Source organism: Nicotiana tomentosiformis, chromosome 1, assembly GCF_000390325.3.
Source record: "Nicotiana tomentosiformis chromosome 1, ASM39032v3, whole genome shotgun sequence".
Taxonomy (NCBI): domain Eukaryota; kingdom Viridiplantae; phylum Streptophyta; class Magnoliopsida; order Solanales; family Solanaceae; genus Nicotiana; species Nicotiana tomentosiformis.
In genome coordinates, this window is record NC_090812.1 from 46,039,027 (window position 1) to 46,052,553 (window position 13,527).

Here is a 13,527-nt window from a genome sequence, read left to right on the forward strand (position 1 = left end):
TTTACACAAAAAATTGATAAAAAATATTATTTGAGTAGGAAAATAGTTCAAATATAATATAAAAATATATTATCATGGTGGTATTTTTTTCTCTCAATTTTAACTCTTTATGCATTCTATTTAATACTATTTTTATTTTTTTTCGTATTGGACATTATGTAGTGGTAATGTATTGCCAATATGGAGGATTCTTATGAAAATGATTTTATTAAACCTTCATACATATTTTAAATAAGAATTTAATAGACAAAATTTTATTAATTTTAAAATTTTATATATTATAAATTAGCATAGAAGATATTGTAGTCCAAAAAATAGGTTATTGCAGTTATGTCCTTTCCCTATGAGTTCTTCCGTTTAATATTTTAGGGCAATTTTGATATATTAATATTATATTTATATGTTTATAATAATATAAGCTCTCATTTTTCTAAATGAATTTGGACAATATAATACATTCTCAAATTAAATTAGTAATAGAACATTATAATACGTTTTCAAATTAAATTGGTAATAGAATTTTTAATAAGTATATCCTAAAAGTAATATGATTACAAGACTAAATATATTTACTTGTTCAATTTTATATGGATTAGACAATCCGAAAATAATTATACTAATAGGATTCTTAAAGGTAATCATGTAGGATTCCTAACGTGTAGTATTATGTCCTAAAACTAATAGGATTATAAAGTTAATATCTAGAATTCCGGTTATGTCCTTTTATTATGAGTTATTATGCTTAAAATTATAAGGTTATTTTTGTAAATCGACATTGTATTCATGCTTTTATAATAATATAGATAGATATAGATATAGATATAGATATAGATATAGATATAAATATAGATATAGATAAATAATTAAATAACGATCATGGAGCCAATGTCTAACCAAAAGAGGGGGTAATGATAAATAAACTTTCTTTATTAGAGAGCAGAACAAATTAAATGGGAAAACTTCGTGTTGACTAATTTCACAAATTTTCTTTTAATATTATGATGCTTATAAACTTGGTTAAATGAGTATAAAAAGTAAGGTTGGTGTGACGACCAATGAATTATTGGCATCAGCGTTCATCAGTATTGAAACCTAACTTTATGTAATAAAACAACTATTTTAACTTCACGCAATCAACTTATTCAATAACAATTGCATAAATACATAGCTAATTTAGAAGAATATATATATTAATAGGACATTAGATCTCTTGTTTCTTCTTTCCCTCGTTTCCCATAACTTAAACTAATACTCAAAAACCTTGTTGAGGGTTTGTTGGAATCGACTAAATAAAGTCATAAATAGATATCCTATTTTGGGCCACCATAAAATGGAAGCTTGCGTGAAGTACTTCAGATTAGCCACTATAATAATCAATCCTTTATATATATCAGTGCTTGTTTTATTCATACGAAAAAAAAGAGTTGCTGCAGCTGTTGAGATCAACAAAGTAATATGGAGGAAAAGAAGTACGTAGTTGAGGTTGAGAAAGCTAAAGAAGGCAAAGATGGAAGGCCATCAATAGGACCTGTTTACCGTAATGTCTTAGCCACAGATAGTTTCAGGCCTTTATCTTATGGACTTGAAAGTTGCTGGGATATTTTCTGGTTAGCTCCCTTTTTAGTTTTACACTGTTAATAAAGTAACCCGTAATAGCATGTGGGGTTAATGTTTATCATATCGATTTACTTATAATACTTTTCAAGTAACCTTTGTAAATAGTTTTTACCTCGTCATTGCATAGAAATTACTTAACTCTCACTATATTTCCTTTTAGTCCGTAGATTTCTGCAGAAATTTTGAATGAACACTTCCATAATCTTAGTTTCTCACATAGCTTTGTGACTAGCAACTTTTTGTGATACTTAAACAAATTGAGCGACTTTTTAGTTACCAAAATAGTTCAGTTACCAAATTTGAGTGACTTCTTTGATACTTAGGTAAAATTGCATGAATCTTTCATTTCAAAAAATAGTCTAATGACTTTGGTATAATTATAAAGTGAAAGTTAAGTAATCATCCGTGAAATTAACCTTTTGGAAAATTGAATCCTTGTTAACTAAATATAAGGGCATAAAAACATTACTGCATATAAAATTTATCCTTTTTCTTGCACTCTTTTTAGAATAAAAGATGAAATTTCGATGATCAAAGTCTGAAAATTGGAATACACACCACTTGTTTGAAATCTCTCAGGACACATTTGGACTGGATATATCCAAGTGATATGAGGCCCACTGGGCCACTACTTCGTCTTCAACATCCCTCAGTACCCGCGGAAAACGAGAAGCCGAATGATAATTTTTGTTTTTTTGAAAAATGATATTGTATAGTCGCTTTTAAAATAATAGTTATAAAAAAATATATGTACTATCAAAAATAAACAAATCTTATACACTTTTGCAGCTACCGGATATAAATAGTTTCGCGGCAAGCTAAAAGTGATCTTTTTGCCCCTTTTTGGGGGTCGGAGTCGAATGATGAGTTAATCATATACATTAACATACCTATATGCATGTCAAGTAGGATGTCTTATCCAAAATCTTTAAACTGTTACACTCTTATTTTGTTCATTTTAGGTCCACAAGACGTGATAGTGTGAAAATATTTTTATTAGATGGTTAATCCAGAAATTTTGTTTAATTAAATTGTGTAAGCCGTTTCATCTGAAAGTTTCAATCTTTATTAGTTAACGAGCTGCAGTTAAACTAAACTTGACTTTTTGTTTTGGTATAGTGAGTCTGTCACAAAATTTCCAGAAAGCCGAATGTTAGGTGAGCGGGAAATGTTTCACGGTCAGGTATTCGTCCTTTTACTTTCAACCCACATTTTTATTTATTTATAAAGGCTACAAATCCTCTCATGTATTACTGGTGTCAATAAGGTTCTAGAATCTCCTCGGATTACACATTTTTTAGTGGAAATTATCAATTTCTTTGAGCAAAAAAATGCAGATTTCTGGTTTAATAAGCTCAGGTATTTGAAGAATTTTCTTTCTTTTATTGTTGCTGATCATTTTCTTGAAATGTCCATGATTTTATGTCTTTGTAGGCAGGTAAATACGTTTGGTTAACTTACAGGGAAGTGTATGATCTAGTGTTAAAAGTTGGAGCTTCTATTCGTGTCTGCGGTGTTAAGCAAGTAAGCCATTCATACTTTAAAGTTGAAGAATGACAGAGAACTTCATTCAATATAGAGTGTTGTGCAATTTTTGAGTTAATATTTAGAAGACATTTAACTCATATCTCTTAATAAGCTTAGAAAACATTTTTTGAAACTGTTACAAAAGAGATGCAGTTTCGTCAGAACCATGCATTGAATTCTGTTATCTGATGAGTTTTTATCTGATTGCTTATATACAGGGTGGAAAATGTGGTATATACGGCGCCAATTGTTCGAACTGGGTCATAAGCATGCAGGTATAAAACTTCTAATATACTTGAAGTTTCTGAATACAGCGGTTTCAAGGTCTGTTGTTTGCTTCATTTCTGTTATCTGTCCAATAATCTGATACATGTCATATGTTGGAGCTGGAGTATCCCGCAATGTACACAGAACAAGTGAAGTCTTTCCCCTTCTCTGGTTCTGAGACAGAGGCATTAGTGCAATATAAGACTATCTTTGGAGGCCCTCATGACCATTTTCTTTTATAGTTTTACAATTTTTTTGTCATCATCTTTTTGCTTATACTCTTGTTGCAGGCAGCATCTGTTCTGCGCTCTTCCATACACTTGATTTCTTCACTTCCGGTTTGTGTATGAGTGGTACCTCCTGCACTTTACTGTCCAGGGGGATATTTCAAGGATAACTTGTCAATAATTGGATGATAAAACAGATAAATTTCATTACATGCATAATAAATCTTTCGCAAATATGAATTAGATTAATAGTGTTATTTCAATGTTTTTTCTCATATATGCTGTCCAAATAAGCAAAATGGTCTACATCCTTTTGCAGGCCTGCAATGCTCATGGTCTTTATTGCGTCCCCTTATATGACACTCTAGGTAAGCATGTCACCTCTCCAGACCCTCTTCCCTTCCCTTCCCTTTTGAAGGGAAACACAAAGTTAAAGAGGGTGCTGAAGTATAAAGAAACTCTGAAAGAGGACAATATATGTTAGCATGAATTAGCATATTGTTAGGACTTAAGAGTAATGTTTTCGGTATATCTTACAAATTGCATTTATCAGGACATAGCATCACAGCTACAAGAAAGTATGTTAAACTATCTTGATATGATGTCTTAATGGAGAAACTGTGATGGGAAATGTAGATAGTCAATTTATGCAGAGTTGTAAGGATTGTTTGAGCAAGATGTGTTATTTCTATGACTGGCATATAAATAGGTACAAGCAAGATATAGTAAGAGAGCAGACACATATAGACATAGGCAAGTCAATTCAAAAGGACTCAGTCATTGTTTTAATTAGTTTGACAGGAGTTTGCAACATTTTTTGTCAGATTTGGTTTATTCGGATCATACTCAGCTAATCATAGATATAGAGACAAATACAATTTTTGTGTAATCATAGCTAGGAATAGGTTGATTAAGATTTTCATTTGCTACTCCAATATATAATTGTTCCCACTCATTGTTGGAGCAATATTATGGCTTCAGGTGCTGGTGCAGTTGAGTATATCATTTGCCATGCAGAAGTTTCCATTGCTTTTGCAGAGGAAACAAAAATTTCTGAGGTAATAGCAATCACACTACATTATGACACTTTATTCAGTTTTTTATCCACTTCGCTAGTCTACATCTCTCCTATTTTTCTTCATATTCTTGTATATTTCTTTGTCCGCCTCAAGTTCGCTCCATCAGGAACTGACTGTTTACTTTTGGTACATTTTAGGTGCTCAAAACTTTTCCTAACGCTGGAAAGTTCCTGAAAAGTAAGTAACTACTGTTTTAACTTCTAATGATTAGAGCAAGAATCGGCTTAAAGGTGCTAAGTTTGTCACTCCTTTTTGTAGCTCTTGTAAGCTTCGGTAAGGTCACACAGGAACAGAAAGACATGGCTGGAACTTTTGACTTGAAACTGTATTCTTGGGATGAGTTCTTGCTACTGGTGAGTTACTTGGAGCTATCATTACAGTCATGTCTTCCTCCTTTTTTGTCTATTGTAGAGAAACATTCTTCACTGGCTGAAATTCTTCCTGGATTTCGCACTTCTTAGCTTTTGCCTTTCTTAATAACTTTTAGTAGTATAAATATGTCAAGCAAGGAAGGTCTACTTTTCTTATACTAATTTCTACTGCTTTTTATCCTTTTTGATCTAATTCACATTTCAACTTAAAGTTATTATCGTGGGAGCAACATGTTCAGTGGGGTCTGTCGTTACAAACGATAGATGTAGTGTCACACCTGTACCACATTGAAAGGGTAGGATAATGCTTGGAATATTCACCTTAGATCAGTTTTAACAATAGGGCCTGAACCCAGCTCCATTTTATGGAACGTGCTCATCCTCTTATGTTCATAACTGGGTGTAAACTTCTATCCAAAACAATTTGAAACTTATGGTTATTGAAACATTTGCATGTATATCAGTTATCAGCTTTCATATACCCTTCAAGTAGTTTTTCACTTTCAAAAACAGATTTCATTATAAATTGGTCAACATCAACCAGCATACTTAGTAGCTATATTCCTATTATTGATACTAACTTTCCAAATACTAATTTACAACTTATTTTCCAATTCCATTTTTTGTAATTTGTATTCATATTCAGCTTTAATCTGCAGGGAATGCAAGAGAAATTTGATCTTCCTGTTAAAAAGAAAATAGATATATGTACAATCATGTACACAAGTGGAACAACTGGTGACCCAAAGGGAGTCATGATTTCCAATGAGAGCATTTTATCCCTTATTTCTGGAGTGAACCACCATATGGAGACCATGAATGAAGAGGTAATATAAATGATCCTTGTTCTGTTTTCCAAGACAGCAAAAAGTCTTTCGTAGTGTGTCAATCAGGATTTATGCAAGTATATGTTTCATACATATACATATATACTGTATATTCTATATGTTTCAGGCTGTTTATTTATTCTTTTTATTCAACTTTTTCATTTTGTTTAGTGTGGTCATTTACAAATCTCTCTGTGGTATGCAGTTCACTGATAAGGATGTATATCTGTCGTACCTTCCTTTAGCGCACATATTTGATCGGGTCATTGAAGAATTATTCATTTCCAAAGGTGCATCGATAGGTTTTTGGCATAAGGTAAGTGAAGAAACATGGAGAATTTTAGTGGCTTGAAATACTTGAAAGTAACGATGCTTTATTAACTGAATCCTCAGGATGTTAAACAACTGGTTGATGACATCAAAGAGCTAAAGCCAACTGTATTTTGTGCAGTTCCGCGTGTGCTGGACAGGATTTATTCAGGTGAAAGCTACAAGCTAACAGCACTGCGTGATATTTTACTATAGAAAGGCAGCCATGTGCTTAGGATGTACTTTACCATTGTTTTTGAGGAGGGTTGAGACTTCCTAAAAATTGGTCAAACCCAAAAATCCATTTCACTACTTCTGGAATTCTGCTAGATGTTCTACATTCTGTTAATTTAGTTCTTGAAAGCCATTTCTTATGGTGCCAAAAGTTAGTGTAGGATAAACTCTCTTTTTCCCTCTCTCACTAGGATTTAAGGAAAGCATAGCTGTCGGGACATGGTAGAAAGGTTTGCACGCTAGAGAAATAATCTAAGTTTTAGACAATGTCATCTCATCTCTTTATTTCTTTTATGCATTGATTCTCAGACAGGATCTCTGAAACTGGAGGCCCCACGCTAATCTCCTCATAACATTAAGGGATAAAGATTACAGAAAACAATGAGTATTGAAATCCTTGAATAAATGCTTTTTAAACAAGAACTTTTTCTTCAACTGCCATAGAAGACTGTCATTTTAATTGCTACATGAACTTCTCCTTTTTGCTTCCTACAAATATGCTATCAGATAATCTATATTCATAGCAACAGATTCTTGCACTATTTTGCACAATTCAACTAAGGCGCTTAAATTTTTATCTATTTTCACTTTCAGGTTTGGTGGACAAGATTTCTTCTGCTGGTTTCCTCAAACACAAACTGTTTAACTTTGCTTTTAATTTGTAAGTGCCCATTTTATTTTGCTTGCAAGGAAAAAGATAAGTCATCTTAAAAGTATGCTTCATGTGGTAGAATATAACAATCAGGATGATATTTGAATGGTAAAAGCTTTATTAGTTGATGACTTTCCGGATGTGCTGCATTACTTGAGTCCATGTCTGTGAGACTGTGACTGAACTAGATATGTACATCTGATGCTCATAACGCGGTTTCCTTTATAGCTTAGATAGTTGCATATTGAAACAACAGAAATTTGCTTCTAATTAGAGTTAAAGCTTAATACATGTAGAGACTCCTTGCTGTGTAAAATTTTCGATGTGCATAAAAGACCTCTCAGATAAGTTAGCGCGACGATTTTGCAATATTGGGAATATTACTAAGAGCTTTTTTATTTGTACAATGATCACATAAAACACATTTTTTTGCAGCAAACTGGGTAACATGAGTAAAGGGTATAAACATGCAGAGGCAGCTCCTATTTTTGACAAAATAATTTTCAACAAGGTAGGAAACAATTATATGTTTCTCAGCAGCTTCTCTTTCATCCTTTTCTCCCCATCGTTTGGTGTCACAAAAAACAGTGTTATGAAGTGATTTGCTAATGCCTTATGTGATGATTACTAATTTAGGTGAAGGAGGGTTTAGGAGGAAACTTGCGTCTCATTCTATCGGGAGCAGCACCTCTCTCTTCCACTGTTGAAACATATTTACGAGTTGTGACATGTGCCAATGTTCTTCAAGGATATGGTACTCGTTATTATTTATCAGAAATTTCTACTTACAAAAGAATTTTCCTAATGTATGCAAGTAATAATTCATTAGGTACTAGCATTAAGTTCTTATTCAAACATAATAAGCATGAATAAGATGCTAACTTTTCTATGCAATTCTTGGAGTATCATTTGTTTTTTCTTTGTTCCCAAATTCATCAGACAACAAGCTGTTTTCTGATTTTTATTGATACCAATAAGCCAGAAGCCTTATAAATGATTTTTATTTCCACTTTCAGCAACCTGAATTTACATCAACAACTTCTTTCAGGCATAAGTCATAAAAGAGCTTATATTTTCAATTAGTTACTACTCTTTCCCTCTCTTTTGCTGTTTGTTCAGACTATAGACATCACCACATATTTGAACTAGCTAAATATACTTTGCACGGAGCTCTTAATGAAGTTTTGAGTTGAAGACGAAGAAATGTTGCAAACCAACTCTAACTTCTCAATATATGCTGTAGGTTTAACGGAGACCTGTGCAGGGTCATTTGTTGCAAGACCAGATGAACTTGCAATGGTTGGTACTGTGGGTCCTCCTTTGCCAATTATAGATGTGTGCCTAGAATCTGTTCCTGAAATGGGGTATGACGCCCTTGGAAATACCCCTCGTGGAGAGATATGTATAAGGGGCAAGTGTTTATTCTCAGGATACTACAAGCGCGAAGACCTCACCAAAGAGGTGTTGGTCGATGGCTGGTTCCACACAGGTGTGACTGGACAAATATCTTCATATTTCAACCCAATTACATGTTTTTGGTAGGTTGCCTCATAATGCTGCTTACAATAAACTTGCAACAGGTGATGTTGGTGAATGGCAGCCGGATGGGAGTATGAAAATTATTGACCGGAAGAAAAACATTTTCAAGCTCTCTCAAGGAGAATATGTTGCAGTTGAGAATCTGGAGGGCATTTATTCTCTTGCCTCTAGTGTGGATGCAGTATGTTTCCTTTAATTTATAGATGTCTCAAATATTAATGTTAGGTTTCTACTAGAAGAAATCACATCATAGTAAACTCAGTTAGTTTTCACTCATCCCCTTAAGTTATGTTCCGTTTGTCCTTCAGTATTAAATGATCAAATCCACTCTAGACAGAGTTGTATTGTCACATTTTGTCTTGATGAATTCTTCTGCACATTTCAAGCAGATATGGATCTACGGTAGTAGCTATGAGTCATTTCTTGTTGCCGTTGTGAATCCCAATATGGGCGCTCTTCAGTCCTGGGCCGAGGAGAATGGACTAACCGGGGATTTTGATACTATATGTGAAAACCCAAAGGCAAAAGCATATATTCTATCGGAACTAACCAATACTGCTAAGGAAAAGAAGGTCATCCCTCATCCTGTATCTACATATAGACAGCAAACTCCTTTGTTTTATATTCATATTTAGATAGTTTTAACTCTATACTGAATGTCTACGATTGACTGTTTTTAAATGACTGGATATATGTGATTCTGTTTACAGCTGAAAGGCTTTGAATTTATCAAAGTTGTGCACCTTGACCCTATACCATTTGATATGGAGCGTGAACTTCTAACCCCAACTCACAAGAAAAAGAGGGTCCAGTTTCTCAAATATTACCAGGTTTGCTATTCTTCTGCAATAGGGTCTGTTAACATGAGTTTTTTGTTTTTAAGTTGGAAGCCATACTCTTGTTAATTGCTGACGCAGAACTAACATGAAATTGCAGAACATCATTGATACACTGTACGAAAGCACAAGATAAGCAACCAGATACCTTGACTTCACATCCGAGCTGGATAAAAGTAACTATATCTATGACTACAAACCCCAAATGAAGCTTTCTATCAGCTCATATTTATCACTTGTAATTCCTTATTTATTGTACCTCATAAAAGTCCAATTATATATGTACTGCTAATTATATTACTTGCTATTTCTTCCACAATTGAATGTCTCAGATGCCTTTCATTTACTGGATACAAAGTTTTTTTTATCTTTTTCTTCCAAAGATCAACTCACCCATTTGGAAATTGAGGAGTTGCCAGTTAATCTAACCTACACAAGTAAAGATATCTTGATTGTGAATCATTTCAGAACCCAGGTATATAGTGGTCTAATCTATCTTATTTTTGTAATTGTTGGTGGCAAACTTTAACTTTAATGCATAAATGGTAGCTCCAACACTTGGTAAATTTGCAGTCTCTTTTGCCAATACAACCTTCAGTCTATCTTCTTCTTCTGTCAAGATTTTTTCAAGCTTATTCCTGCAGTGTCTGCGCCATAAAGTTAAATTACAAAAATGCCCATAAAATGATGGAATCTTTTACCCATTTTAAATATTAGTTAATCATAATAATATTCAATTAAAAAGAATAAAACTAATTTGAAGTGTTCATTTTTAGAATAGTTGTGTCCGTTCAATCGTATTATTCAATAATAGTCTTTAACCGTTGCAACCTTTAGAGTTAATGCTCTAATACATAGCCAACGGATGGGCATCATCGACAAACAGAGAATTCAAAGAGATCTTCATTTTGCCAACTTCTCATATAAATGATTATTCTGGTACAAATTTAACTAATTCATCTCATGCCATAAAAATTAAACTCCTTGCCTTTTAGTGGTATTTTTCTTCTACTATATATCTTCAATCTAGTCTAACATCTAATACTAAAGTGAGTTGATTTCATATAAGGTCTGTTGAACACCACTCTATATTATCTCTATCTTTGCGGACTTGATTTTCTCAAATCCCGTTACAGTTACTTGTGACTTGTGAGTATCATTTTAGTGTTTATTCGGAGATTCTATCATTTTCATATTTTTCATAATTCTTTACAAGTTTTACTAAGTTTATTTTATTTTAATACTTTATCTTTCATGTGACTCCATGAATGGTATATAATCAAAAGTAATATATTTAATAACATATAGTCTTCCTTAGAAAATATTTACATTAGAAATATCTAATTAGTAATTTTGTAAAAAAAATTATTATATTAATCAAGAAAATATCTTAGTTTACATGATTAATGCTAAAGAGACCATTTGTTTTAACCTATTTCTATTATAACGTTATGGACATATTTATTTTGCGGGTATATAATAAGGTCTTTCATTGTTTTACATTCTCCGATAAGTCATCAAAAATAACATAAGAACTTTTTTGAATCATTTAAGAGCTATTATATTATTAATGGTTGTTTAGGTCGTGTTAATCCTAACCACTCTTCATAGAGAAGTCGAAATGACTTTTACTAACAATACCTTTATAAAGAAATTTGACAATGACATTCGCAATTAAAAAAAATCAAATGGCTTATCCTTGGAAGAGGCGAAAAATCTAGTAACCGCACTATTTTGTGGTAATTCTTTATAAAAATTTATGAATTATTTGTTAGCACAATTAATTTATATTTATCACTAAATTAATTTCATAATTTTCATGTTAGTAACAATGAAATTACTTATCGGAGAAGGATGAAGTAGGAGAAGAGAGATAATAGTTACAATTAAAGGTAAGTTAGAATTATATATGTTTTCACAAAAATATTAGTTTTTTGTACTATATAAATAAGATAATGTAATTTATGCAATTTCAAAAATTTAAATATAGTAAATTTTAAAATTACGTTATAGGGAGATTTTGCTGAAAATCACATGTATCTAACTGAATATTGATTGTTTATCTTAGTAGGATCAGATGATCCAATCATTTTGACCTAGACAAACAAACTATTGTACGATAATTTACATTGATCATTCACATATATACTTTTATTTTGTCATGTATAATTATTTACTCAAATATTTTCTTTAATAATATTGATATTATTTTACAAAATTGTGTATTACATGACTCGGACATACACATACAACGCACATGCAGAGAAATTAGTATTATTATAAAAGTGGGAAGTCTTAAACTAAAAGGTTGAAAGACTAAATTATCCCTTAATATGTGTATTTATATTTAATAATAGATAAATAATTATGTTACAATTCAAAAGAACCAATTTCTGAAAAGCCACCATATAGAGTCACCATTCAGATAGAGAGAAATGTCCGATACAAAAAGAACGTAAGTACCGTTTGCAAAAGGTTTCGAAAACATTTCCTTGTAAGTGCCCACTAGAACTTCCAATGGAATAAGTCAATTTTGTCAAGCGACCACTACGTGAAATGATAAAATAAAAAAATGTTTGAAGCCAAATGGCTTGCTCCATTCATATAAACACTTAGCACCTAAATGGAGATAGTAACAGCTCAAACAGAATTTGAAGCAAATCAAGGTTGTGTTTCCCATGGCTGAATACATAGTATGATTTATGAACTTCCATCAACAAATTGCTGAGAAATTACCATCAACCACTATTTGAAATGTTCGAGTACAACAATTTTAAATATCAAACAATAACAAGAATGGTGAGTAGGAAACGGAAAATTAACCGATAGAAGAAATCTTCTAATATGCTTAGTCACACAATCACTTAGAGAGATTGGAAGAACTTGATGTGGAAACAAAAATCAGGTTCATTTTTCTGACTCAACTTTTTTATTTTATTATTGTTTCAATTTGAAAATCAATCTTCAATTTGAGATGCACGAAGTATTTACCTTCTTCAATTTAATTATGGTACTGACGGATACTTTCATAATGATTTTTATTTATCTCTTAGTAATTTTGTGGAGTCAAAAATGTCTAACATATATTTTAATTAGAGTATATCTCCTAAAAAGATTTACGATTGTAGTGAAAAAAAGAAGAAGCAAATAGACATAATTAATGAAATACATTAGTACCGTGTTTTGCTGAAGTTGGTAAAAAATTAACACTTTGGCTCAAATAGAAAATTATATCCTATATATATTTTACGTAGTAAAATAGTACTTTAAATCAATAATAATAATAATAATAATAATAATAATAACAATAATAATAGAGTTTAACCATGGACCATTATTGTTTTAGTCGATGGTCTGTCGAAAATTTAAAACTCTTATGGGGTGGTTTGCAATTTCAAATTTGGAGATTTGAGAATATTAATCCAGCTTATGTTTAATTATTAATTAGGTTTTTTAATTTCCTGTATCATGGATCTATTTATAATATTTTCTTCAAAATTACTTGGTTTTACTCTTTCACAGCATTAATTTTGTTTTATTTGATTTTTGATCGAGGAAGCATCATAAGAAGATATTATTTCAAATGATTTACTATGAATAAAATCAAATTATTATATTTACCTCTGATATTTTGCTGATATGAGTCCTTAATCTATTACTTTTCTTTACACTACTAATATACTTATTTTAAAGGGAAAATGATATTGTATAGCCGTTCTCAAAATATTATATATACACATTTCAGGATGTTATATACAAAAAGCATATAAAATTATTTACACTTTTACGACTACCGAATATAAATATATTTGGCCGCGGGCTAAAAGTGATCTTTGCCCTATTCTAAACAATACATATGAAAACAGAAAAAATGATCCGCAACTGAGTTCATAAATTGCTTCGGACGAACAATTTCACTATTTGCCAAACAAATTTGTTGGCATTCTTAATAATGTAAATATAGTCAACGTAAGATTATTATAGTTATGATTGACATGAAAACATAATAGCGTAGTTTGATTGTATCTCATGTCTCTAAAAT

General features: G+C 31.7%; 1 protein-coding gene across 1 annotated transcript; it reads left to right on the forward strand.

Moving 5' to 3' along the window:
• The first annotated feature begins 1,238 nt into the window (after positions 1-1,238).
• Positions 1,239-9,804, forward strand: LOC104118212 (long chain acyl-CoA synthetase 4-like). Its single transcript, XM_009629419.4, has 19 exons — positions 1,239-1,607; positions 2,737-2,800; positions 3,052-3,141; positions 3,363-3,419; positions 3,958-4,006; positions 4,620-4,696; positions 4,855-4,894; positions 4,976-5,070; positions 5,748-5,915; positions 6,121-6,231; positions 6,309-6,396; positions 7,053-7,119; positions 7,546-7,621; positions 7,747-7,864; positions 8,354-8,599; positions 8,691-8,830; positions 9,039-9,221; positions 9,360-9,479; positions 9,586-9,804. Exons 1-19 carry the CDS (start codon positions 1,456-1,458, stop codon positions 9,619-9,621), a joined length of 1,977 nt encoding a protein of 658 aa, XP_009627714.1. The 5' UTR covers positions 1,239-1,455; the 3' UTR covers positions 9,622-9,804.
• The last annotated feature ends 3,723 nt before the right edge of the window (positions 9,805-13,527 follow it).

Excerpts from the sequence above, each read along its gene's own strand:
- LOC104118212 (XM_009629419.4), top strand. The coding sequence starts at position 1,456 with ATGGAGGAAAAGAAGTACGTAGTTGAGGTTGAGAAAGCTAAAGAAGGC. Across the intron at positions 5,916-6,120 it reads TGGAGACCATGAATGAAGAG|TTCACTGATAAGGATGTATA; the intron begins GTAATATAAATG and ends TGTGGTATGCAG. Across the intron at positions 8,831-9,038 it reads TTGCCTCTAGTGTGGATGCA|ATATGGATCTACGGTAGTAG; the intron begins GTATGTTTCCTT and ends CATTTCAAGCAG.